Genomic DNA, 27,293 nt, shown 5'->3' with positions numbered 1-27,293 from the left:
GCACAACCGAACCTAAAAAAAAAATATTTACTGGAAAAAAGTTATCAATTTTTTAAATTTTTTCCGAGTTCACCTGTTTTCTGAAGGGAAGTTCTTATATAAAAAACCAATAATGAATGTACTATTAAGGAAAATACTATAAAATATTTGTGGGTTGACGAACCGTTTGAATCGCGTCTGTCAAAAACTTTTAATTTTCCATTTTTCAAGAATTATTTTTCTGTGCATTTCTTATACATTCCTGCATTAAACAAGGCGGTGGATAATGTCATTAGAGTAATTTATTCTTCAACGAACAGGCTGGACAAAATCTTTCCAACTCAATAAAATAGGTTCCGTGAATCACAATGTAAGTTAATTTTGTTTTATTAAGCAACTTTTTGTAAAAAAATTTACGTCAACTAGAGAGTGATACTTATATACTGATGCATTACATCCAGGGCCGCAACTAGATGCTCGGTCACTCGGGGCAAGCGTGCATTTTGACGCCCCATTGTAATGTTGAAGGAGAGGTTTCAGATTGAAATTTGCGCCCCCTCGGATCCAGCGCCCGGGGCACGAGACCCGCCAGCTCCGCACCCGAGTTGCGGCCCTGATTTCATTAGACAGCTTCAACCCATGGGCGGAGATACAAGGGGTGAAGTTGAGGGGGAATCCTCACCCAGCATCAAAGGTGGAGTCGACTGATCTAATGTATATATGTATACATGAATTGACATCATCATCGTGCCTCCCAGACTTCCAAGTCTATCTCCGCCTATGCTTCAACCTGTTGTGAGCACCACGCAGAGGTGGGCTTAATTATTTTGTGGCTCTGTGCGAAAACAGCTTTGCAGCCCTCTAAAATGAAGTTTCGCAACTCCCAAGTAACCATGGTGCTACGCCAGGCTCACATTTGCACCAATACTGAACATTAAACTATTATTTCATGGTCATAAAAAAACCATTTGAGAAAGACATTCGGCAATAAATTTAAACAATAATGTGCACTGCTCAGCGAAAAATTTTCACGTGTGCCCCTACGCATTTAAAGATTGGGGGGGGGGGGACTGTCAGCAGGCTAGAGAACTGATTATCTACCCAGGGCTACAATTGGATAGTCTTTCAGTCTGGAAATCATGAATAATGCCTCCCTCGTGTAATTTCGAATAATTTCAAAAGAATTTAGTGTGTCTATCTGGTCCAGCGCCCGGGGTACTAGATCTATCTGCATCCTTTTCGCGGCTTGGCGAGGGGGTTCTGTGGAAACTAGGCCAGAGGCCTCGACTGGCCCGTAGCCAGAAATTTCGTTCCCTGGGAGGGGGAACCAAATTGATAGAACATAGATTTGGTCATCTTTTTCCCTTTTGGGGATTGGGCAGACCCCCCAATCCCCCCACTACTCCCTTGGGGCTTGATGTCTGAATTAATTTTAGAGTTCTTGGACAGAATTTTAAGCTATTTGCTTTGTTGGAAACATTTTAGTCAAAATGTAATCAAAGTATTTTTCGTCCCGTTTTGCAGCCCCTAAAATTTAGTGGCCTGGTGCACCCGCACCCTTTGCACCCGCTTAAGTCCAGCCGTGGCACCACAATGCTGCATGAAGCACCCATAGTGTTCTATGCCTGTGTCTTAAGTTTGTGCTCATGAGTACTCAAACAAGGAATATTGAAGTATTACTCTTAAATGACAATTTTATAAAGTTAAAAAATTTCCATTGAATCAACACTTGATTAGTTGAAAGTTCAAACCTTATTGGTTCAAGACAAGTTTTCAGCGTAGCCTGTACTACAAGGTGATTAATTGAAGTACTGAAATAGCTGTGTAAAAGGCTCTTAACATGTTCACTGCTAATGACGCCATGGTGGCGTCATGAAGGACTTGTATTAGGGGGCTCATGACGCCATGGTGGCGTCATGTACAAAGCTAGTTTTAATCTTAGCTACAAAAGCTAGCAGTAGGGATAGAGAGTTGTCTGTTAGGCTCCACAGTGAACGTGTTAATTTCCTTTAGGTGCAACGACAAACTCCCACTTACTCTAACCCCCTGTTTGCCGTGGTCTGGTTCTCCCTTTTTTTCTTTTCCTCTTTCCCTCCCCATGGTCCCAGGTCCTATTACTTTTTGTTTATTTACTCTATGAATTCACTACGGAGGGGGCCGGTTAAAGATCTCAGCATAGGAGGTCCCCTGACTTCAGGATGTGATGGCCATGCACTTCCTTACGCACAACCTGGTTCAGACTGTAGCCTTGGCCATATGACGCACATTGTGGGGACCCAGGTTTGAGCCCCACCATTGCCACAGTGGCAGTCAGCTGAAGTTGGTTTTCTGCGATTCTCCCAACTCAGTCACAAATGCGAGCTGATCTCCCTGATAAAAATTCTTGCCACAGAGAGCAACAGGCCTAGAAACAATACAAATATTCAATCATTATACTTCACTCACTTCGCTTCTGAAATATAAATAGTAACACTGAAAAATCAGACCCAACACTAGATACGCACTAACTCAGACTGTTAGGTACACACACATACACGTCCAGCACAACTCACTAGGGGTGGCATGCAGGGGTGTAGCCAGAAATTTCGTTCGGGGGGGGGGAGACTACTTTAATTTTGGGGGGGGGGACCAAAGTGACAGAACAATGGATTTGGCCATCTTTTTCCCTTTTTTCGGTCATTTTCTCACATTTCAGGGGGGGACCAGACCCCCAAGTCCCCCCCCCCGCTACGCCCTTGGTGGCATGGACTTTAGATACCCTTCAGAAATTTGCTGAATGTGGCACTTTGATAACGTTTATTTTCTCTACGAAGATATCTCAAAGTTGAGGTTTGAAAACGTATACCAAGGGCTCTACTAGCTATTAGGAACATAAATTATAAAGAAATCATGCATATTTCTCTATAAATGTTGGTTATTTGGGAAGAAAACTTTCTAATTCACCATCGGCAGTACAATGATGGGGACACTACTAGAGCAATTACTCTTCTGTTCTTCAATAGCAGCTTCAATTCTGCGCTGTCAGGATAAGTTTTCTGTACTTTCTATCATAAATGTTTTATTTAATCTTCAAATCAGGGTGGGTTTTGTAGTACCCTATATGAAGTGTGTCTCGCGTATTGTTGAGAAAAATTCAGAAGAGAAAAAAATCTTTTTTTATAATTGGTAAATGCAGTATAAGCTTATATAAAATACAGTAAAGCTGTTATTTGAACAATGTTTCAAAATCTGAATAATGGTTGTGCAAGTTCATCAAGGAAGAGCAATACTTTGAGGAAGTAAGAATTCTGGGATTATCAAACTGTGGGGCGAGCCTGCCTGTATGACTTGGATCCAAAGCTATACAGTGATAGGTTTTTTTTCGCACTACTTTAATAAAAATAGGGGGGGGGGTGGCCCTTGCAAATTTCGGTAGTTCAGAGAATGTTTGAAAACTCACTCGTTTAATCAAACACATAAAGTTGCCATTGTATAATTGTCATGTATTCTGGATGTAATACTGTTTTTGCCTTAAAAAATGATTGGAATCATAGTTCTGTGTGATTTGATTTACTATGTTTTACTTTTTTGCAGACAACACTCATAAAAAAACTGAAAATGGATATGGATGGTGATCAATCATTTTTTGTTGAGGTAAATTTTGGGGGTATTTATATAATAATATTGCTCTTGACATTCTAAAGAAGAGGTTTCTATTACAATATCGTAAAGATAATGTAAACTGCTGTGACCATTTTAAACACTGCCATACAGAGATACCGTATTTACACCCCTAAATTTTAACCTGGTTCCAAGTGACACAAAAATTTCCTGCTGTCTGAATATATGCATATGGGTTTAATCAGGCGACACAGGCATTCAGACCTACGCATGTAATTATGGTATTCTGCTTGAACGTGTACCATGGTAGCCACATTGAAATGCAATGGGTGGGAACCTTATCTGAAAATTTAGATAATCAGAATTTGTCTCTCGCATTTGTCTGGAAATTGAATCGGGCCAGATGTTTACTGGATATCCTAATGTATAAAAATGGTATACAGATTGACCCATAATTTCGAAGTACAGTGAATTATGATACAGTGAAACCTTGATATAACGATATTCTGCAGAACAAGAAAAATATACTCTCAGAGAGGGATTATTGTTTTTATCAGGAGGTGTAGCAGTTTAACATTAGACTATTGGCATTTCCAAACAAGATGTGAAAAAATATTGTTGTGGAGGGACTTATTGTTATATGGAGTATTGTTCCATCGAAGTTTCACTGTATTTAATAATTTTCTGTAGACATCCTGTTTAAAATATACTGAAAAACTGGCTATTTATGTGAAGATACTGATTTTTAGAAAGAAAAATTCACCTCTGCCCCCACGGAGGCTCAAACCCACGCCATCTCACATTCTGGACGAGTTTGCTACCACTATGCTATAGAATCAGATAGAATATTCTTCCATAGAGGTTTTGTTTTTTTAAATAGAATTTTGTTCTATTTAAAGAGTAGATTTTGAATATCATTTACTGTAAATACATTATTTAAAACATTATTTGAACATTGTTTTATACATGAATGTGTTTGATTTATTTTGATTTATTTATCTTCCTACAGGATGACGATTTTGATTACAGTCTTGCTGTCATGCTCCAAGAGCAACTGAATGAAGATGAAGGCAAACAAAAGAAAGTCTGTGTTTCTCAGGTATTCACTGAGGATTTGTTTTGTTTGAGTTAAATTTGTTGTATCTGGAATTTAAAATATTCTCATAAAAATTGACTTTCAATTTATGTACCCTAAATTATTCCTCTAAAGAAGAAACATATAAAAGTTATTTAACCTATAATTTTGCATGGATTTTTGAATGTAGGTTTTATTCGTTCTCTCAAATAAGTTAAGAAATATTCAGGAAATCGAAACTTTTCCTTATTATTTAAAATTTTGTTTATTTCAATAAATTTTGAATTATATTTGTTAAAATTGAAATATTTTCAGTAATATATGTATACAGGGTGCATAGGTAACTGGGTACATGGCATTTTACTGGTAAAATAGTTTTACCTGCATTTAATGCTGTTATTTCTGACTTTTTCCATTTTTCGAATTTGAATATCCCAGTGAATATTGCACTGAAAATCCAGGAATTTTTTTTGTTGACCTCAAGAGAAAGAGCAACAACTTTCCAATTTGGTTTATGAGCACAAGGTGTCCTTATAAGAAGTTAACATTTTTTATTTTAATAACTATACAACCCCTTGCAACATGAATGAAATATCTTAGTACTATGAGTTATTTTGATACTTTTTCTAATTGGAAGTATGCCTCTAGGATCAACAGTTTGCCAGTAAAATGCCATACACCCTGTTACCTATGCATCCTGTATATCCATTATATGTGCATATGAATTTTTCTTATGTGTTTGTATACATTTATCATTTTACAGAATAAAAAATTCTTTGCTCAGTTTGATGAAAAGCACTTGACACAGCTAGATGTAGATTTCGATTACAGTTTAGCACTCATGCTCCAAGAGCAGATGAATGAAGATGAAAAGAAAACCAACAGCACAAAGGTTACAAATTATGTGATTAGTTTAATTAACATTGACTCAAAATGAAAGAAAAACTGTTGATTTGAAATTATTCTCAGTACAGTTAATCACAGATTTATGTATACAGTTGTCTCTTGGTATTCGCAGGGGTTATGTTGTGGGAGTGGCCGCAAACATAGAAAATCTATTTAACCCACACCATAAGCTTTTTTTAGGCTTCTCGTTTATATCTGCTTTGGGTGGCAGAAGTAGAAGGGTACGTCTCATGATTCTTGATGCTTGGAAGAACATAATGTCTGTCTACCGTTTAATATAATTGAATGACGGTTATAGTATGGATGTTACATGATACATAACTTGCATACCTTTTTCTTCGCACCAGGGTTGGCAAAAAAACCGGTTTTTTTTAAAAAAAACCAAAAAACTGGGTTTTTTTGGTTTAAACCAGGTTTTTTTGGTTTAAATAGTATTAACATTAAAAACAATGAAATTTCTGAAAAATCACTCAAACTTCCAATAATTAACTAAAATAAAATGTTTATTAATGCAATTAACACTATTCCCATGCTAATTAATCAATAAATATTTATTATATTTTAACAAAAACCAACTTTTGTAATTTAATTATTTTTTGCTTAACTGAATGGATTACTGTTTTTGAAAATTCTTTTAATGTTATTATTAATCATATAATATATAAAGGTTACTTTCCAGTTACTTTCAGTATACTTAATTAGGAAGCTATTTTGCAAAAAGTAATAAAAATTAGGTGAATATAATGTATTTAATGAAGCATAAATAATGCAGATTAATTAGCAATGATTTACGATATACAGGGTGATTATAACTAAGGTTCTGATTTCAGAGCACTGTAAAAAAAGAACGATTGTCAGAATGACTTGAAAATTGACATGAATATTCCTGAAAAAATTCAATTTTATTTGATAAAGGGGAAAAAATACTTGAAATTGTAAAATTAATGACATCATCCAACATGTGGGAAATTTGCTCGCAGAATGGAAGCGATAGCCAGTCGTGGCAGAATAATACCTTAATTATAGCATTTCACGATTTCATAATTCATGGAAACATCACAAAAAATGAAGTAATTGAACAAATAACTACAACTTACTTAAGAAATGTTAAATATGTTGTCCACCTCGTCTTCTGGCTATGAGGTCGAAAGCACAAAAATTCTTGTTCAACAGCGGAATCGGAGTATGCCATGGTCATAATGTGGATATGCTTGCAATTCAGCTTTATTAAACCAAACACCCCCCCCCCCCCGTTAATATTCCTGAGGAACTTCTAACATATAGGGAATGTGCTGGAGATTGCAATTCACCAAAGTTTGCAATTTGACCACTGTTTATAACATTTTGAGGTACCTCCACAGCCAGAAGTTGCAAGGGTTAACGTGCATCCTGTCAAAATGGGTCTTCAGCAGCTGCTTTGCTGGTATTGCAATGTTCATCATCTTGATAGAATCTATCCACAGCATCAGTGTGTTCTATCCACACACTGATGCTGTGGAAGTGCCAAAATGATGTGGTTGCACAAAATAGATTATACTGCTGGCCAAGTACAGCATCATCTACTTGCACTTTTTTCTTTTGCAAAAGAAACTTCCATTGCTTCAGGAGTATCCATGCAAATTTTCAAGTCATTCTGATCAGTACTTATTGTATAGTTTTGGAATCAAAACTTAAATTATAATCACCCTGTATATAGCTGATTATTTTTCATAAATCTGTTACTACTATACAGTAGAACCTTGATTAACTGGGCTTAACAGTGTGTGTGTGAAAGTATAAAAAAAAACAACTATTGAATATTAAGACTGGGAGATATACGGTAGGAGATGTGTTACTTCTTATGGGAAAGAAAATGAAAATGTATGTGAGGTAATGTAACAACTAGTACACTAGTCTTTGTCCTTTAAGGACAGCTGGTGTCTTTATTGGATTATAGGACCACCTGCCCCTAGCATGATAGTGTCACTACAGTAGCTGCTTCTTTGTGAAGGGAAAAAGAAATCCTGTGAGATAATACACCACTATATTTAGATGCATGATGCAATCCTTATTCATGAATTTGCTAAAGATACAATACAAATACAACGCCACAACAGGCAAATTGTCCAACGAGGTGGCTGACTTAAGAACATCATGGATCCCCGAGCCATTTTTTGGAGGCCCTACCTACTACTGCTACAAGATAGAGCATCAGAATGTAGCCAAAGGTTAGAAAATGTTGTAAGAATGAGAAATTTTGGCTTTTATATATAACTTTAAATGACTAAGATACTTCATATGAAAAATACACTCATATCCATAAATTAAGGATAATTCAGAATCACACGGAAATCGAAATCTAAAGTAAAAATTTCACCTGTGGAATTATCACACACATCTGCAAGAATGATATGCAAATTTCAGGAAGCCACCAGATTATGCCGATAGTACGTCACAATGACGAGAGTGTGAGAGGGGGTATATAAGGAATGGTGGCAAAGAAGTGAAATTGTTCACAAGAGTTCTGTAAGGTGCTCAGTGCCATAAGCGAATAGTTATGACACAGAGGACGCATGTAGATGATTTTTTACGTGGTAGAATTATCGGCCGCCTGGAATGTGGGCGTACTCAGATGGAAGTATCCGAGGAACTTGGAATTGCCCAAAGTGTCATCTCTAGGCTTTGGCAACGATTCCAAGATAACGGAAATGTCAGTAGACGTTACAGTACAGGTAGCACCCAAGTTACAACGCCGAATGAAGACCGGTATTTGGCAGTAACTGCCAAAAGAAGCAGACGGAGCATAGCATCTGACCTGTCTCGTCAGCTATCTGCAGCCGTGGGTACCACAGTTTCAAGGCAAACCGTGTACAGACGTTTGGGAGATATTGGTCTATATGCTCGCAGGCCTGTCAGATGTGTTCCGCTCACAGCAACTCACTGTTGGCAGCAGGGAAGTAGCCAGAAATTTCGTTCGGGGGGGGGACCAAAGTGACAGAACAATGGATTTGGCCATCTTTTTCCCTTTTTTCGGTAATTTTCTCACATTTCGGGGGGGGGGGGCAGACCCCCAAGTCCCCCCCCCTCGCTATGCCCTTGGTTGGCAGCGATTAGCCTGTAGTAGAGAACATGCAATGTGGACATTGTCACAGTGGGCTTGTGTGATGTTTTCCAATGAGTCCAGGTTTAGCTTGCAGTCTGATTCACGTCGGACTTTCATATGAAGAATGCCAGGTACCCGATACCACCAAGACAACATCATTGAACGACACCGTTACGGTGGAGCAGCATTGCTCGTTTGGGGTGGAATTATACTGGGTTCCAGAACAGATCTGCATGTTCAAACCGGAACCATGAAAGCCCAGATTTATCGGGACATCATTCTGGAACAACATGCACGTTTGTTTAGGGGTGCCATGGGCACAGAATTTGTGGTTATGGATGACAACGCCTGTCCTCACCGAGCAAACATTGTAAACGAATGCCTTGAATCTGAGGATATAACCCGTATGGAATGGCCAGCATTCTCACCTGACTTGAATCCGATAGAGCATGTGTGGGACATGTTTGGCCGACGAGTTGCAGCCCGTCAACCACCTCCTACATGTGTACCGGAACTTCAGAGAGCATTGCTTGCTGAGTGGAATGATCTTCCCCAAGATCAGATCGATAATTTGATACTCAGCATGCCTAGGCGTCGTACGGACTGTATTTCATCGCATGGGAGACATACAATGTATTAACCATCATACCAACCATGTAATAGTAAGTTTTTGTAAAGATATTTTTTACAATTGCTCCAGGGCGCAAAAATTGTAGTTTTTATGAATGGTATCACACATACACCATCGTTTTTGTTCTTTATCTTTTGTTTAATAAATGAGCTTTATGAATAAGTAAGGTTTGTTTTGTTTCTGAACCTTTATTTGCCGGAGCTGGCATTATCCTTAATTTATGGACATGAGTGTATATATATATTCTGGCCACTTTTATGAGACTTTTTGAGAAAAAACACTTATAAAACCCTATGTCATTTAAAGATATACCATCAGAATGTACCCCAAGGATATAAAATGTGGTAAAAATGAAACATTTTGGCTAATAATGAACCATTATGATATTTTTGAAGGAAAAAATAATATTTAGGCAATTTTTATTTGAGTTTTTGAAAAAAACCACTTGGTTAAAACCAAGGTTTAAACCGAACAACCCTGCTTCGCACCCACAGAAAAACAGCACTTTCTATTTCTACGTGAGAGATACGGTTCTGGGGCATATAGTAAACATAAATAGGTGTAGTTAATAGAATTTCAAGTGGTTTCTTGGTATATCTGACTGCAGATTCTTCAATGCTGTAATAATGGGAAACCATAGCAGTGAAACTAACCTTTGTCAATAGTTCAAGTTTTTCACTTTCAGAAACACTACAAAAACCTTCAAGAGTAGTTTTCAAAACATTCATTTAAACACGCACAACTTGTATTTTGTTCGGATATGAATTATCGGAATTATTATTAATAGAATTATCATTGCAACAGTGTTTTCCATAAACTTAGGAAGAGACCCTGAATTCGGAAACCATGAGTGTGAAATGAATGTACCAAGGGAAGACTGACTGTATTAGTATATTTCTTTTCCCATTTTTTAATGCAATATTCAAATTAATTTAGGATGCAAAATCTAGCAAGCAGCCTTTGTCGTGTGTGGATCCACAATGGGAAACAATTGATCCCAACCCTGATATTCATCAGCTCTTCATGGAGTTCAATAAAGAATTCTTTTGGGGCACTTTGGATGGTGTGGAAGTGAGATGGAGTCCCCGTATGACTGTGTGAGACTTTTTCTGTTTCGGTGCTTTTATGTTACTATCAATATTTCATGTGAAGTGTGGAGGAAATTTTAACACATTTTTAGTTCTGGTGCAATTTTTATGGTTGATACGTCTTTTCATTAGGTATGTAATCTGATGGTCCTTTGAATTTCTTGCAATTTATGAGGACATTATCTGGCTATTGGAACCTGTTCACAACAAGTAGCTCTGCAGATCTGTTTTGACATTAAAACTACTTTGATAGGACTAAGAAACCAGACAAAAATTATGCAAATAAAATAAATTGTGAATTTCTTAATTAAAAAATTTGACAGATTTTAAAAGTTTACACAATTTATATTAAATACAGTGCACACACACACTGCTTAATAAGGTCACATCAGGACTTGAGGTTTTTGATATAAATAACATTGATAATAACTATATCTGAAAAAAAAAACCAGATGTAAACCAAGATACTTTATATAATACAACTCGTTTTGTGTAAAACGTTTGTATTTTTTTTTCAATAGAAGTGGTTGCGAAATGCTCAACTATGGCATTACATTTTGCTGATTCATTTACAGTATTCTTTTTAAATGCGTACATCAGAGCTGGACGAATTTCCAAAAATTTACATATAACTTAGAATAATACTTGTCCTAATCAATATTTTATATGCCAGCATGGACATATAGTTGAGGAACAAAAATACCTGTCTCTGTCATTTCAATTTGTCCAGCCCTGGCATACCCACTATGGATGCCTTGAAAAAGTCTTTTGGACAAGGAACTCTGAAACTAGTCAACCAGAAAAAACTGAGAAATACTAGAGATAGCCTTCTTTTTAATCGTTCACTAGCTGTCCTTACAGAAAACCCATTGCAAAGGCATACATACATGGATCATAGCGGCTACTATGGCCCAGCGAGGACAGCATGAGTGAAGTATGGAAATGTTTGTTAACAGGAAAAGGAGATGCGCTTCCTGTGACCTCCTATATAGTTTCTAGGCTGATAAAAACAATTTATAGGGGTTAAATCTTGGATTCAAAATTTGGGGGGGGGGGGGGGGGAGATGGCAAACTGTCACATCCTGATAATTATTAACCAAGTTTTTCTTATGTTATGATTAGATACACATCAGCATTTTTGCGTTTATTCACAAAAGCAAAAAAAATAAAATAAATAAATAAAAATAATAAAATAAAATGTACTGTTTCAAATTAAAAAAAAATTCATTTGTTCACACACACAAATTAAAAAAAAGGTATTTTGAAGAAGCTTTCTAATATATATGAATTTAAGGTTAAAGAAGATGTAGGTGTTGCAGTTTCAGACGACAGAATAGCCCATCTTTATACTGGGAAGCTTCATTTGATGCATTGGATGTCGTGTAAATAGAGTCAATTTATATTTAAACTCTTCTTTGCTGCTGAGTTTTCAGTATAATAATACCGTATGCTCTTCACCAATTTGCACCATTTTCATTTGTCAAAATGTTTTCTTTTTTTTGCAAAAATGTCTTGAAATTGGCGCTCGAGGAGATTTCAAGTCTACTAACTTAACTTACTCCACAAAACATGCACGAATGGGTAGTTTGATCTTTCCAAATCGTCGATTAGTTCCATAATTTTCCTACAGAACTTGGAAACTAAAGTCAGCTGATCTTATATTTTACAAGGTAGAATTTCATTGTCAAAATTTTGTGGAATTCAGTTCTTTGAACTCTTTAATGAAATATGTCACCCACGAAATTTACTTTATACCTCCAGTATTGATATTGCAAAATCTTGTCACCAAGATGTGTTTGTAATAAGTTGAATCACACAGTCATGCAACGCATGGAGTCTGATACTTAGGCCCTTTATTTGAGAGCATTCATTTTTGCTCTCATATTCTTTTAATATGTCAATTATAATTTGTGAAGGCACACAGAAGGGTTAGCAACGTCTAGTGTAAATTGTTGATATTTTATGAAAAAGTAGTAAAAATTAAAATTTTATTCATCAAAACTGGCAAATTTTGCATTTATCGCATTTATTTTGTGAATTTTGCATTTATCGCATTTATTTTGTGAATTTTGCATTTATCGCATTTATTTCATAAAAACAAAATTGACTTATCCTTAACTATGATTTTATTCTGTTTTTTGTGAAAGTGATAACAATACTGGAATGGTAAAACTATCCATGATTCCAATAAGCAGAATCTACTGTATTTAATATCCAAGGTCATCTAGTTTTAAAAATCCTCATAGTTTTTGTCAACAGTATTTATTATCTGTAAACTTTTTCTGAACAGTAACTTGATACATTAACAAAAGTTACTGTATGAAATCATCAAATGCAGAGTGTTTTGTTTCCCACATATATTTTAGGTTTTTCATCACAATTCAATTGAAATTCTGTTTAACATACAGTACGATTTAATTTACAAGGCCCACATCCAATCCAATATTAAAATTTAGAAAGACATCAAGTAAGCTTGACCTCTGTTGTCCTTAGAAGGCCATGAGAATAAGCAGCAGCAAAAAATGTTGCTCATGCTACATCAAGGCAACTAATATAAAGATTAGCCCCATCATTTATTCAAATTAAACTTCAGAGATCTGATCACTCAATTTATTTCCCTTGTTCATATGATCATTATTTATTGCAATAGAAAGAATGGTTTTATCACAGAAATATTTGTTTTTTTTTTTGGCTCTCTTCAAAACTCTGATTTTTTTTTCTTTTACTCGAAATCACTTTATTAGGCTCAAGTTTCAGGGTATAATATGTACATTAAAAAAAAACTTGACTCATGATGAGAGAGGAGTCGCTGCAATAGTTTTTTTTGTGAATTCATTTTCGTTAGCCATAAGTCACTTTTATATTATCACAATCACGATCTATCATTTGATTTTGTATCAATGTTATTTAGATAGCGTAATGGAAAAAGTAGATAATGTAACTGGCCACAAAATATTATAACTTTAAAAACCCATTAAATGTATAATTGTGATACAGCTCTTATTTTTTTGTTCTTAGAAATTTTTGTCATAGTTTTGGTTAGATTTTGATTTGTTGAAAATGCTTTCGATTTCTGAAAATCGTCCATAGGTGTGCTGGAATCTGTTGTTACGAAGGAAGAGGAGGATTATGCTCTGTTCGGCTGAGTCAACCGTTGCTGAAGTTTCGTCCACGGAGTGATTTAGTTGAAACTCTGCTGGTAAGCAGATGATGTTCATGTAATGTATGTTAATTTTTAAATAACCTTATGTGCATGAGGAGTGAGTAAATTATATTTCTAGTATAGAATAGGCTTTTGTACATATATATATTAATCATCTTTTTTAACCTATTGCTTTGTTTAAATTCTTTTTGAAGTAATTTTCAAGCACACATAATTTCCTGATTTTTGGGAATTGAAAGTCAAATGCATGGCATGATATATATTTTTTTTAAATATAATTTTTGTTTCAAAACTTGCACAGTAGGACCTCGATTATCCAATCCCTTTTTATGAGTAACATTCTGTTAACTGAAGTCAGTTTATTCAGCGACAGTTTTTTCTTTGTGATCAAAATACAATTGCTGAAGTTGGAAATTTTCCGATTGATAAGCTTTCACAAAGTCTCCATCAACATCATTGTTTAAACAGCACTGATGCTTTTGAGTGATCTTCTTAAGAAATGGCTCGGTTGGAGTAGCAACAATATTTCAACAGATTGGAAATAATGTTGCTAAAAATTGTAGTTTTTTGTGATTCAGTTGTAAAGCAGAAAATGACCATGTTGTCTCCGTCAATCATAATTAGTTTTGATGATACTAGACTGTATGCCAGATTGATGCATATGTAGTTATCTGAAAAAATTTATTTCCTAATGTAGGCTTGTCCCAATTGCTTTGGATAACCAAGATTTCAGTATATTTTTAAAAATCTTATCCCAACTTTTGATCACAAATTTTCTGTTTTCTGTTCAATGTTTAAAATTTTTATTTTATTTTATGTAATGATGCTTTATATTGAATAAAATGTATTTCCAACTCTTTCTTCCATAGCACGAAATGATACATGCATACCTCTTCATCACGCAGAATAATAAAGTAAGGATTAAACAAATTGTACTCAAACTAGTCAAAATTATAAAATGCATTGCATTAAAAATTTAAAATTCATGAAAAATCGTCATTCTTTTCTACATCCACGTATAAACAAATTTTGAATTATTTGGGATTTTTGTAATCAATATGACATAATATAATCATATAACATAATATATATGATGATATTAATTAATAAATAAGAGTTCAATTATTAAGTAAATATTTTGAGGTACTTCAGAGGTCTACGCAGGAGACGGGGGGGGGGGGGCATAAAAGGCTCATTCTTCTTCCAAGAAGTTCCAAATACTTCACAAAAAGATAATTTAAATATATATGTATATCTTTTCTCTCACACACACAAAACTATTATAAAAAATTTTAATTTTGTCATTTTAAAAAAACTTAAGTTTTTGCTCTGCGAAGTAGTAAAGTGTTGAACATACATACTTTATGTGCATTTGAAATGTCTTTCAAAACCTTAACTGCTGGTCCACAAAACAATTTGCCCAGCTCATGCAGTCACTATATAACTTAAGATTTAATAGTCTCTGTGTTGGTTTTTTATTTCTGTTTTAGCCATAGACAGGTCTTCGGATTATTTCTCTTAGGGTGATGTTCAATGACATGGTTTAAACTATAGGTATCTATCAGGGAAACCTACGTTTTCACCCACCCTATTAGTATTAATTATCATTGCAAAGAGCACTACTGCAGCAGGAATTGGCAGAGCCATGATGAAGGGGGTTTGATGGGTTATGACTATCCTATTGGAAACCTGTTTCATTAATTATGGTTTTCGGTTTAAACTATAGTCACAATTTTTGGATAGGAGATCGACATGGATTGGTTAAAAACCTGAATTTGACCAATCCGTGTCAATCTCCTATCCAAAAACTGTGACTGTAGTTTAAACCATATAGGTGAATATGACCCTTGTTTATTTAATTTTTTTTACTGGTCCTTAAATTATTTAACTATTTTCATCGGTCCACATGTGTTTCTTCAACCATCTACTTATATCTCTTCATTGAGACAGAGAGACAGGCCATGATCTGGTTAGGATGAGGAAGTCCACATGTGTAAAAAAAGTTAAACACTGTTTTATAGACCATATTGGTTTGCATATTAGCTATTGAACAGGACACCTAAGCTGAAATTTAAGGTGATTAACCAGTCATCTGGCTAATTAGTTTCTCCTTTAATCTTTTTTAAAAGTTTGAAGCTAATAAAATATATTTTTTAATTAAAATTTCTATATGTGTGAATACATTGAAACTGAGTTCATAAAAATAAATTACCTTTTGGATAAGATAATATACATGGGGAAACAACATCAGTAAACCCAAAATATGCAATTTTTACTTGACGTTGTTTCCCTATGCATATGAGTATGGGTATAATGAGTGTATTCTTAGCTTTTTTCAAAATCATCAACGAAAACAAATTATAAATAAAATCAGAGGCCACAACAGGCAAATTGTTTAACAAGGTGGCTGAAAAAAAGAAAAAAAAATCAATATACATAATATTGGAAAAAAGCCCACAAGATGGTTGTCATTATAGCCCAAATAAATCAACCCCCAAAACAATAAATCAGAGAGTAAAAAAAATTAAAATAAACTACCCATAAAAATTATGTTGCCATTTATTTAAGTGTGGATACAGTCTTTAAATAATCCTTTCCAATTTATCATATTTTCTCTGGAAGGGGTGTCTATTGTGAAGAATTTGCAACAACCAAGGGTAAGTGATTCCACGCATTTATGGCCCTATTGGGAAAAAACTCCTTGCAACAAAATAACCCTGGAAATATCCCTAACCAACAAAAAACTGGTGTTTTGGTTGGTCCCCCCCCCCCCACCACTTATAAATAATTAAAGTATGTCTGAAGAGGGATTTAACTTTCTTTTTAAACATATAAGATATTTCACTACATTATCTAATGTTTCCTTGAGAGAGAAACAAAAATTTTCTATGGCACTCGAGAATTGACTGCCTGGACATAACCCATAAATTCAGATTTCAAACAGAAAGATATCTGAATAAATAATAACAGTAATTTCTATGCAGAAACATTTCTATGAGAAACTCATTGCAATGATTGACATAAATAATGGTGACATATTTTAATTATTTCCCAGACACGTTGCAAATAGATAAGATCCGTAAATACAGGCAAAATGCCCTCTTTTTTTTGTAAAAAATACATTTTTTGAAGTTTTCCTGCCGTAAATGCCTATTTCAATATTGTTTTGTTCATTCATGAATTTTAAAGGCCATATTCTGTAGAACTTAGATGTTTTAGCATTGGGAACTTCAAAATAGAGAGAAAGAGAGAGAATTTTTCTTTTTAAAAACTTCACCCCTCTTAGCATTAATCTTCACCAGCAAGTCCTCTCACCCCCATTTAATCGCAAATAGGCATAAGTGCCTGAGAGACCGGAATATTGGTGTTAGGCATAGAAGTGAGGATTGTATAGAACATACAGGTTCCTAAAATAACTGTATTATTCATAAATATTCAGGTAAATGAAATATATCAAATTCAATAATGGAAGTAAATTAATAATTGACATAATTTTCTAAATTATGTGGAAAATCAGCATGACATACTGTTCCTGCTTAGCCAGATGACTGGTTGAGGAAATTATAAGGTGGTACATAGCAGCTGATTTTCATAAATGTTTTTGCATGGAATTTGGCATTCTCAAAATGGTTTAGCTTCCAAACTAGTAAAATTCTCAATTCTATGGCTTGAAGGATTCGTTAACATCTTTTTACTATTCCTAATTGTGAATTTGAATATCTTTCAACGTTTTGAGCTGTTCAGCAACTCTGAAAATAATTCAAATTACAAGTTCTTATCAGTTAAATATGACGGCAGCTTTTTAGATACAAAGTGACAGAAATGTATATCACAAACTGTTGTACATCAAGTGAGCCCTCGTGTGCATAAAATAACTACATTAACATTCCTCTATGGAATCTCTAATGAATTGGTGCCTGCCAGAATGTGGGTGTATGTGCTATGAACTTAACGAAGTTTGTTTCTGTGTAATGCTTGTTATGAGTAGTGCTGCCATCAATTTTTCTGAGTGAAATGTAATGACTGAATAATTGTACTCCTGTAGGCCTGTTACTCTCTGTGGCAAGACTTTTTAATGGAATGCAAAAAATGACTGGGGTGTGACAAAAATGATCAATGATCTACATCATAGTTTCTCAAACTTTTCGTTCCATTGCCTCCTTCAGAAATTTTTTTCCTCATCTTCTAATTCAAGCAAACCCATAGGATCCTATGTTATACACGCAGATTCTATTTCCCCTCCCCATGGGGCGATATTGCCTGCTTTGGGTAACGCTGACTGGTCTACATCAAGTGATTTCATGAGACTATCATATACCCATTTATGGTTAGAAAGAGAGGAAGTAGAAAAGTACGACTTTTCTGTGTCCATCCTTTCTTAGAAGTACCTCAAGAATATTTGTGAAGAGCATATGTGAGGATAGAAGTCATATAATCCATTGTTAAGTGTAATTCTTGATGAGAGAAAGACTAGTGGTTTCTAAATTTTTTTTCTTTAGATTCTATTAAATGTTTTTTTTATCAGCTTGTTGATGGTGCAAATCGCTCGTATTAGCAAGATTCTCATTATATCAGACTTTGACCACAAAATTGTTCTTCATATTGTCTGAGGCTTTCATGGCCGGCGTTAAATGACTTGCAGACGGTTTCTGGGTTATTAGGCCATGGTCTAGGAGATTTTCTTCCTGACGTTTCGCCCACATCTGTGGCAGGCATCATCTGAGGTTAATTCGACGTAAGTCTCCACGGCAAGCGAGAAAGGCTTCGTACATCTGTCAGACTTGTTCTCTATATGCATTTCTGAGACTTGATCGGCCGCAGAAGAACCGCATTGGTTGGCTTGTGTGGATGTGTTGTGCGCCGATTGGCTGCAAGTGGTGTCTGGCGACGATTGGCTGTCGAGGTCATTTTCTCTCTGGCAATCATCGGGGGCACACAGAGAGTTGAGATGTGCCCCCGATGATTGCCAGAGAGAAAATGACCTCGACAGCCAATCGTCGCCAGACACCACTTGCAGCCAATCGGCGCACAACACATCCACACAAGCCAACCAATGCGGTTCTTCTGCGGCCGATCAAGTCTCAGAAATGCATATAGAGAACAAGTCTGACAGATGTACGAAGCCTTTCTCGCTTGCCGCAGAGACTTACGTCGAATTAACCTCAGATGATGCCTGCCACAGATGTGGGCGAAACGTCAGGAAGAAAATCTCCTAGACCATGGCCTAATAACCCGGAAACCGTCTGCAAGTCATGTTCTTCATATGTTATGCTATATCAGTCAGATGTTTGTAATAGAAGCTCTTCACATGCACGAAAAATGGAGTGTATCAAGCTGTATGAACAGAGTATTTTTGTGTGAATGAAGTATAAAAAAAGTTCTCATTCGTTTTTCAGGATCATGATGGACATGGCCCAGAATTTTTGAAGCACATGAGTCGCATCAATCAGCAAACAGGGGCAAAAATAAGTGTAATTCATCAATTTTTTTTCTTTTAACGATAATAATAATGTGATCCTCACACGTATTCTCAACAGATCCATTTGATCTCTCCAGGGAATTTTCTGTGATTAGTTGATAAATGAATGAATATAATGACATTTTTTGAGCATCAGTTTTTTTATTGCTTTTGCTGTTACTTTTACATATTTTAAGTTTTTATATCATTTTGTCATAAATTTGAGCCACATTTATTTTACATTTTCGCAATAATGGAACTTTCATTCCTATCATAAGGATGCTTAGTTTTCTTCATACATGTGCAGTTTTAGTGCAGACCAGGCGCTAATCCAAGGCTTTGTGTAGGGAGGGTCAAGTAATTGTGTGGGCTTGTTGGAATGTCCTTTATTTTACGAGACAGACCAATTTTTCCCATGTTAACTTGCTCTTGGGTGGGCTGCTGTGTGGTCATAATGACGGACACTGATTCGAATCTCACTGACGGCGTAGTGGTGGTGGGCTGAAGTTGGTCTTCTGTGGTTCCCAACTTCAAGACTTGAATAACAGTTGATATCCCTGTTAAAAAGTCTTGCAACAGACCTACACCAATGCAAATATTTGATCATTACACTTTACTGCAATTCATAAAATAGGTGAATAGGTGAATCACAATTCTTACACAACAATATATACACACACTTAGACTATTAAGTACACATGCACACTTCCAGCACAACTCATTCGGTGGTAAATTGCCCATGATGATGACTGGAATTTTGGTTGGTTTAAAAAGCTAGCTCATGGAAAGGGCTATCGCTCCCCCATAAATCTTCACCTTGTACTGATGCACGGTACAAGTTTAACAAGGGAAATCTAAAGAATTGATTTCTGATAAAAATTGGTTTCAAATCAAATATTTAAATTTGCTTCCCCCCCCCCCCATTTAAAAGAATGTGATACGAATTATTACAAAAGAGGGGGGAATGTGTACAGAGTCATGCGATTGGGCTTATTTTTCCAGTTGAACCCATAATGTCTTGTAATATCTACTATATATTTTCTGTGAATTCAAATTGGCGTATATGAAATTTTTTATGTGCAGATTAATATTTTCAGACAAGGTAGTAGCATATCCAGTGTGATGCCGGTCTGATTCAAATTCAACTTGAATAAAATTATATCTACTGTTGAGGCTTTTAAACTTTCTTAAACATGATCTAAAATCAATAAAAACATGATCAACTTCACAACCCAATAGGTCTGTTTGATTTCAAAATTAATGAAACTAGTGGCACATTCAGTGCATTTATAACAGGTTTGTAAATGGATTTGTATAACCCATTTCTCTCTCTAAAGTTCCACCCAGAGTTTGGTTATTAGTATGGTATGAACCAATCACTGCTGCGAATACAGGTAGTTTGAAGATTCTCTGCTTTTAAATGACAAGCCAAGGCAAAAGGTGTAATTTTCATGTGTTGAATTATTGATTCCTTCCTACTTTTGTTTCAGAATGATATCAAGCATGCAGTGCTTTACTAACCATGGATTCAGTTTCTGCATGTCTAGCACTATCTTAAAAAAACATAGAGGCTAATAAAACACATGCAAATTGCACACCGTACCATAATTTACATACCATATATTATACCTTTTCTTTGTCATTTAAAAGTTATAGATTTTCATAATAACCACATCTGTGCTGTCTTAGGTTCATGCTATATTATTTCCTCACCTATCAAAAAAAGGTAATATAGATATATACTTATACCAGTGTACCATTCATCATGAATTCTACAAGGTTACCAATTCTGATTGGTAGATACAATATACGCCACACGCCACTATGTACATTAAGGAAAGATTATGAGAGAAAGAAAATTAGAGTTATGATCCATTCATAATGGGTTAAAAATGTAACAAATGCCTGATTGCTGTCATTCCTGCCATGAGCTGTAGCTTCCAGATTTTTTTTACTTGAAATTTAACACCATTAAGTCATGTCTAGATTCATGTGTCAAAAGTATATTTCTTGGGGTGATAACTAGAGTGAAACCCTGATTTAACAAATTAGAAGAAATCAACATTTTTGTTCATTAAATTGGGATCAAATGGATCAGGAGCATAAACAGACTTGTTTTAGTGGTCATAGTGACACATCGCAAGGTCCCGGGTTCGAACCGCACCGGTGAGACAGTGGTGGTTGGCTGAAGATGGTTTTCTGTGGTTCCCAACATCGAGGCATGACTGCAAGCCGATCTTCCCATTAAAAAGTGCCACAGGGAGCAACGGGCCTACAAACGATACAAATATTCAGTCGTTCCACTTCACTTTTGAAATATTGATGGCAGCACTGAAAATATAGACACACAACACTAGGTGCATACACTTATACTTCCTGCACAACTCACTAGGTAGTAAATTGCCCATGGTGATGGACCTGAGTTGTGCTCGGTTTGAAAGAAAGAATCGAAAAACGTTTTCTCTTCAGATGACCTGCCATTCTTTACTTGTCAAGACAATGCACAAACTTGAAGTAAGTTTATTTGCTGAAATCTAAACATGTGGACAGCACAATGTTTTATGGTATTGGTGTTATAGTGATTGCTGAAACCTTCCCACGTATATTATGAATGGCTTTATTGTCGTCTTTACTCAAAAAGGAAGATTTTTATTTACCCTTTTTTTTGTCTCTAAAGATTGTGGTTTTGGGTGACGAGACATAAGAGAAAAAATGTTGGATTCTTAAAAAAATATTTGCTCTATCTAGGTTTTTTATTTGTTGAATAGGGATTTGACTTATATTTTTACCAGAATTTCAGGAGGAATTTGTTGAATCAGAGTTCATTAAATTTCGGTCCAACTGTATTATTTACAGCTTTTGATTAATATTATTTGCAAAATTTGCTTTTTGAAATTCATTGATATTAATGTCTACCTTATTTTATTTCACAAAGGTATATCACAGCTTTCACGATGAAGTTGACTATCAGAGGCAGCACTGGTGGCAATGTGATGGACCCTGCAGGAACAGGAAACCCTATTTTGGAATACTGAAAAGAGCAATGAATCGAGCACCTTCATCACAAGATTCCTGGTGGGCAAATCATCAAGCAACTTGTGGAGGGGTATTTGTAAAGATCAGAGAGCCAGAAAAGAAAAATAAGCCTAAAGCTCCTACAGGCGTGTTATTTTATACTCATCCTTAATATGATAGCAGTTTTTTCTCTCTTCAAAATGTAACTTCATCCATGAGTTACCAAATTCCTATTACATGCATCATATAGTGGGAACTAATAATTACTATTTATTATTATTTCTATGCTATTCTTCCTACAGGTGAAGATCAGAGTATTCAAAGTATCAAAACATTCTTTGCCAAAAGCCCATCTAATACTGGCTGCACGTCCTCAACTGTCCAGAATACTGATCCGATCAAATCCACCTCCAACACGAATGCAAGAGTTTCAAGTATTGGGAAGCCATACAAAACGAATGGATTCGTACCGTTTTCTGGAAAAAGCAATGTCCTGGGCCGTAGTGATGGGGCTCCAAATCTTACCCAAAGCCGTCTCGTACAACAATACTCCGGAGGACTGAAAGATAAAAATAGCTCCACAAGTATGAATGGCTTCTTGTTTGTTACAAATACAAGGGTTAAATAAAGTTGTGGCTACTTGGGTCATGGCTGTAACTAGGCTAGGGGCAATTGGGATAATGCCCAATGGCCCCTGAGCTGAATTTGGTGCTCCATAAAGAAAAAACTATACTTATTTTGCTTATTTCTTGAAATTTTTGTTTCTTCTTTGAAATAATTTGCGAGAGACTCACTTCCAAAACGAATCATTGAAAAAATAGGGGGGGGGGTATAAGAACACCTGTCCTTTTCTGAGCGTAACCCTTTCCAGGGTCCCCGATAATGCACTCTACGGTCCTGACTTGGGTAGTGCTAAAGTTTTTTAATAGAACATATTCTACTATGCCCTCTTTAAGGTAATCACCAGGAAAATCCTGCACCCTTGTTTAACGTGTAAGAGCTGTTAGATGCCATCAGCAAAATGGTTTCTGTTGATCAGTGATAAAACTGCCCATACTCCTGCGACCAGTACATTAATGTGTTGTTACCATAGACATTACCCAATCCTTACACTTCTTCCATATCTAGCCCCCCTTCCCCAAGAGTCAAATAATATAGGAAAAATTAATCTGTTTAATAAAGTATGAGACGATCCAACAAACCTACACACAATGAATCACCTCTTCCTATATATCATCCAGGATCTGCACTGGGTTATACTTAAATAACATTGATTTTGAAGAGTTACCCTGGAAATAGTTTTGGCAAGAGAACATTTGCAGCACTTTGGGAGGATTAGTTTTATTTTTCAAGTGAAAGGACTACTACTTAATCGTACACACACATCATAAACATTCCTCTGGAGAATTTCGAACAAATTAATATATGCAGGAACGTGTTTTTTGGATATATATATATATCTAGACCCAACATATTTATGTTGCCAGAGTTATGCATGGTTTCATGTTATGCTGCACTTTGTCTTTCATATTTTGAAGTGAAAATGGCAAATATGCAAATATTGTGTTGAAGGTCTGCCCGCTCTCTGCGGAGTGTGAAGTGAAACTGCCTGGAGATACTATAGGTAACATGATACAAGAAGCAATCGAGAAAACCATTTTAAATCAACTTTGTTTCAATATTAGTGTGATTGCAGCAAATGCTGGGAATGACCATAATGCGTTTCTGCATCCAACCAGATTTCTCGACATGTTTCACAACATATATTGATTGCATTTCCAGTGATTTTTATTTGATGTTTGCTAGAAGTCTTTTAAATATGTAGTATTTTAGATAGCTCTTTCAGATGGTGCAGATTTTTAAGCATATGTATGGTTCGCATACAAGTTTTTGTTTTTTGAATGTGACACCAACTAAATATAGGCCTAGATGTATGGCATGAACCAGATGTATTCTGTTGTGGAGATCTTGTCCAGCTCTGTTCTCAGCTTTCGAAGCCTCCTAGATGAAAGTTAATCTATTTTTGGCATTCACGTTGCCTGACGAGCATCATGACTGACAATTAAGCCAATTGTGCTCTTTCACTCATTGTGACAAGGGCTGTCTTAAGTTGAGGAGCTGGGTCTTAATGCTGTCTTAATGAGTTGAGGAGTAAAGCCTATTCAAGCATTTTTGTGGCTCCTTTTATTATTTTATTGGAAGACGTGCATAAAATGTATTTTTTAATTCCGTTTATATCAATGAAAATCTTCAATAGTTTGAACATTCTTCCATTAAAGCATCACTTACTACAGGAGTGCTACTTCATAGCAAGGCCATGAAAAACTTTCTTGCCCTCTTGTTGGGTGCTATTGCGAGCAGGAATTTCAAATTGAAATTTCCTTGCTCATCTATGTCGTTCAAGAGATATACAAGCATTTTAATATCAAATAAGTAAAAATGAAACAATATGAAATAAATCTACCTGCACTTTATCTTTGAAAAGAATTGTGGTTGATGCGAAGGGGAGGATTGTGAAGTTGAATCATTTGAGTTTAAATTATTTCTTATGGGGAAGTTTGCTTTGATATATGTGTTTTGGATTACGAGCACATTTGCGGAACATATTAGGCTCATGAACCAAAATTTCACCGTACTGTGGCTCTCTTGAAATGAACTATGGCTACTCGTACTCTCTAAGGATCATTGGAGCCCGGAAGTTTAGGCAGTGAAAATAGTCAAAAAAGCATTTCCTTTTTTCCTCCTCCCCTTCTAAGAGTTGATTGTGTGAAGGATTTAGGTGTAATATTTCACAGTTCTTTTTCATTTAACCAGCATATCGATTATATTGTGTCTAAAGCATCCAGAAGTCTTGGTTTTGTAATTCGTAATAGTAAGCTTTTTCACAATGTTCAAACTATCTTGTTACTTTTCAATTTCTATGTTCGATTGGTTTTGGAATACTGTAGCATAATTTGGAATCCACATTGCTTATTTAATACAGTTAAAATTTAACGTGTTCAAAACAGGTTTTTACACTATCTGTATTTTAAGAAACATCAGACATATGATCATTACTTACCAAATGAAATACTTCGCTCATCATTCAGTTATGATTCCCTTGAAACTCGCCGTCTCAGGGCCCTTACTAGGTTTTTTGTAAAAGTTCTTCACTTTGATATTGATGCACCTGATATTCTAAACCTTATTACTTTTCATTGCCCACAAATCAATCTTAGATGCCGTAATCTTTTTTATGTTCCTCCATATCATTCTGTTTTGGAAAATTCTCCATTGTACCGATTTCTAAGATGCAGTAATACTGATGATGTATATTTTTAAACTTTTATTTTTTATATACATGTGTTTTTATCTTTATCTTGTATTCATATGTGCAAACTGTAATTGGGCTTTTGCCTGTAGTTTGTAAATAAATAAATAATTATTACAAAACAGAAATCCTGAACAATTCTGTTTTTTAAATAAAGGAAAAATAACTAAAAGAGCAATGAAGGGGCCGAAAAATTTGTTGCCCTCACTCAATCTGTTTCTCAAGTTTTCATTAGAATAACTGAAATATTAGCCAAGTTAAATGGGTGTCATGCCAAAAAAAAGTGTTTGGGGTCCTTCAAAGATTGGGTCAGAGTTTGATTTAATCGAATACTTAATATGGAATTATCTGCAAAATATAAATGCTAGCTGAAAGATGATTACATCAAAACTATGTGGAATTATTTTTTATTTCATGTTTCCATCTGGAATTATTTAAAAACATTTTCATAATAACGACACATTTTTCTGAATTCTCAAATATTAAGCTTTATATTCAGTGAGCTTGTATCAAGTTCAAAAAAAAAAAATCTCCAGTTTTGAAGGCAATTTTTACATATCTGAAAAAAATATCTGCCTTGGTTATTTGCTGTGCATTTATTTATAGTATAAAAAAAAGCAAAATAGCATGGGTCCCAAGGATAGAACTGTCAGCTCCTACCCCCATCCTGTTGGAGCTATGATTTCAACTGTTGGACAGCGGAACAATCACGGGTCAGTTATCTATTTGCAATGCGCAAGCTGGACATTTATTTTATGAAGTACTGAATACTGGATACCAAGCAAAGATAATTGGAAAGGAAAGTTCTTTCCAATTATCTTTGCTTGGTATCCAGTGTCATCTGTATTTCGTACAATTAGCTGAGAGGTTCATCGTTTCGTTTTTGTTCAGACATTTATTTGTCTGAAACGAAAACATTTATGTCCCTCCAGCCAAAGCACAGTTGATGCATTGGCGAGCAATTTTAATTGTAATGCTGTTTGTTGTTAAAACAGCTGCAACTCTCACAATCTTGATGCAAATTCGATGGCATGTGGATTGAATCTGAAAAATATGTATAGTAGAGATGAAAAGTCTGTCAACTTCTATGCCCAACACCAATTTTGATATCTTCCAGGCACTTATGCTTATTTGGGTTTGAATTGGTCTAGGAGGAAGAGGCGGCGTTCTTTCCGATAAGAATGAAGAAAAGAGGGAGAACTTGAAGATTTTAAAAACAGCAATACTTTTGAAGTTCTCGGTACTAAAAATATCCAAGTTCTTCTAAATATGGCCTTCTAAAATTCACGACCTTTTTTTTAATTTCTTGTAACCAATTTTCGGAATGACTTGACAGTACATTGATATTATTGCAATAGCAAGCCCATAACTAGGCTGTGGACTTGAATTCCACAGAAAATGTACTTTTGCATAATAGCCCTTTCAAAAAGTTGTGCCTCAAGGCAATACGGTCCTGTGCAATAGGGTAATTTTAAACTGCATCAGTTAAAGTGTAAACGAATGGTTATCCAATCAAATTATTTAATGCAGATTTCAATATCCTTTTATTTACAGAGTTACCCAAACCACCATCATCCCAAGTAAATGGAAACCGCATTTTGGACAGCAAAATGATGAAAATTCCTCCAGTGTCTCCTGTCGTGAAAATGAAACGTTTGGAGGACTTTTTTGCTTCGGCAACAGCAGGAAGCCCCAAGCCTCTGGTGTCTATAGATAAGTCACCGATGAAAAGAACTGTTATTGATTTAACTGACAATGATGAGAATAATCACGCGAAAATCTCAAAGAAATCTCATAATGATAATAGACTCTCAAGTGGCAATATCAAAGATTCAGTCCAGTGTCCTGTTTGTGGCTGTATGATAAAGCAACAAGAAATCAACGTTCATCTGGATATGTGTTTGAAACTGTGATAAATTGTATTTTATACCCCGATCAAAGTTTATTTTATATAGCTTATATTTTACATTAAATTATGATATAGTA

The 27,293-nt window shown here is 35.4% G+C and overlaps 1 protein-coding gene across 2 annotated transcripts; it reads left to right on the top strand.

The window, feature by feature from the left end:
• Nucleotide 1: 1 nt before the first annotated feature.
• Nucleotides 2–27,293, top strand: mh (DNA-dependent metalloprotease SPRTN). Of its 2 annotated transcripts, XM_089242681.1 has the most exons (11): nt 2–349; nt 3,553–3,612; nt 4,589–4,678; nt 5,418–5,546; nt 10,210–10,370; nt 13,452–13,560; nt 14,394–14,438; nt 18,921–18,995; nt 21,918–22,143; nt 22,300–22,581; nt 26,862–27,293. In XM_089242681.1, the coding sequence occupies exons 2-11, from the start codon at nt 3,577–3,579 to the stop codon at nt 27,218–27,220; spliced, it is 1,512 nt and encodes a 503-aa protein (XP_089098807.1). In that variant the 5' UTR covers nt 2–349; nt 3,553–3,576; the 3' UTR covers nt 27,221–27,293. The 2 variants fall into 2 exon arrangements, with proteins under 2 accessions (XP_089098807.1, XP_089098808.1); XM_089242682.1 differs by lacking the exon at nt 14,394–14,438 and having other exon boundaries at nt 109–349.

Source organism: Pholcus phalangioides, unplaced genomic scaffold (genome assembly GCF_987345545.1).
Source record: "Pholcus phalangioides strain wild (caught in Gottingen) unplaced genomic scaffold, Ppha-v1.0 ptg000015l_1, whole genome shotgun sequence".
Classification (NCBI taxonomy): domain Eukaryota; kingdom Metazoa; phylum Arthropoda; class Arachnida; order Araneae; family Pholcidae; genus Pholcus; species Pholcus phalangioides.
Note: the sequence above shows the minus strand (reverse complement) of the source record. Positions and strands in the feature narration are given on the sequence as shown.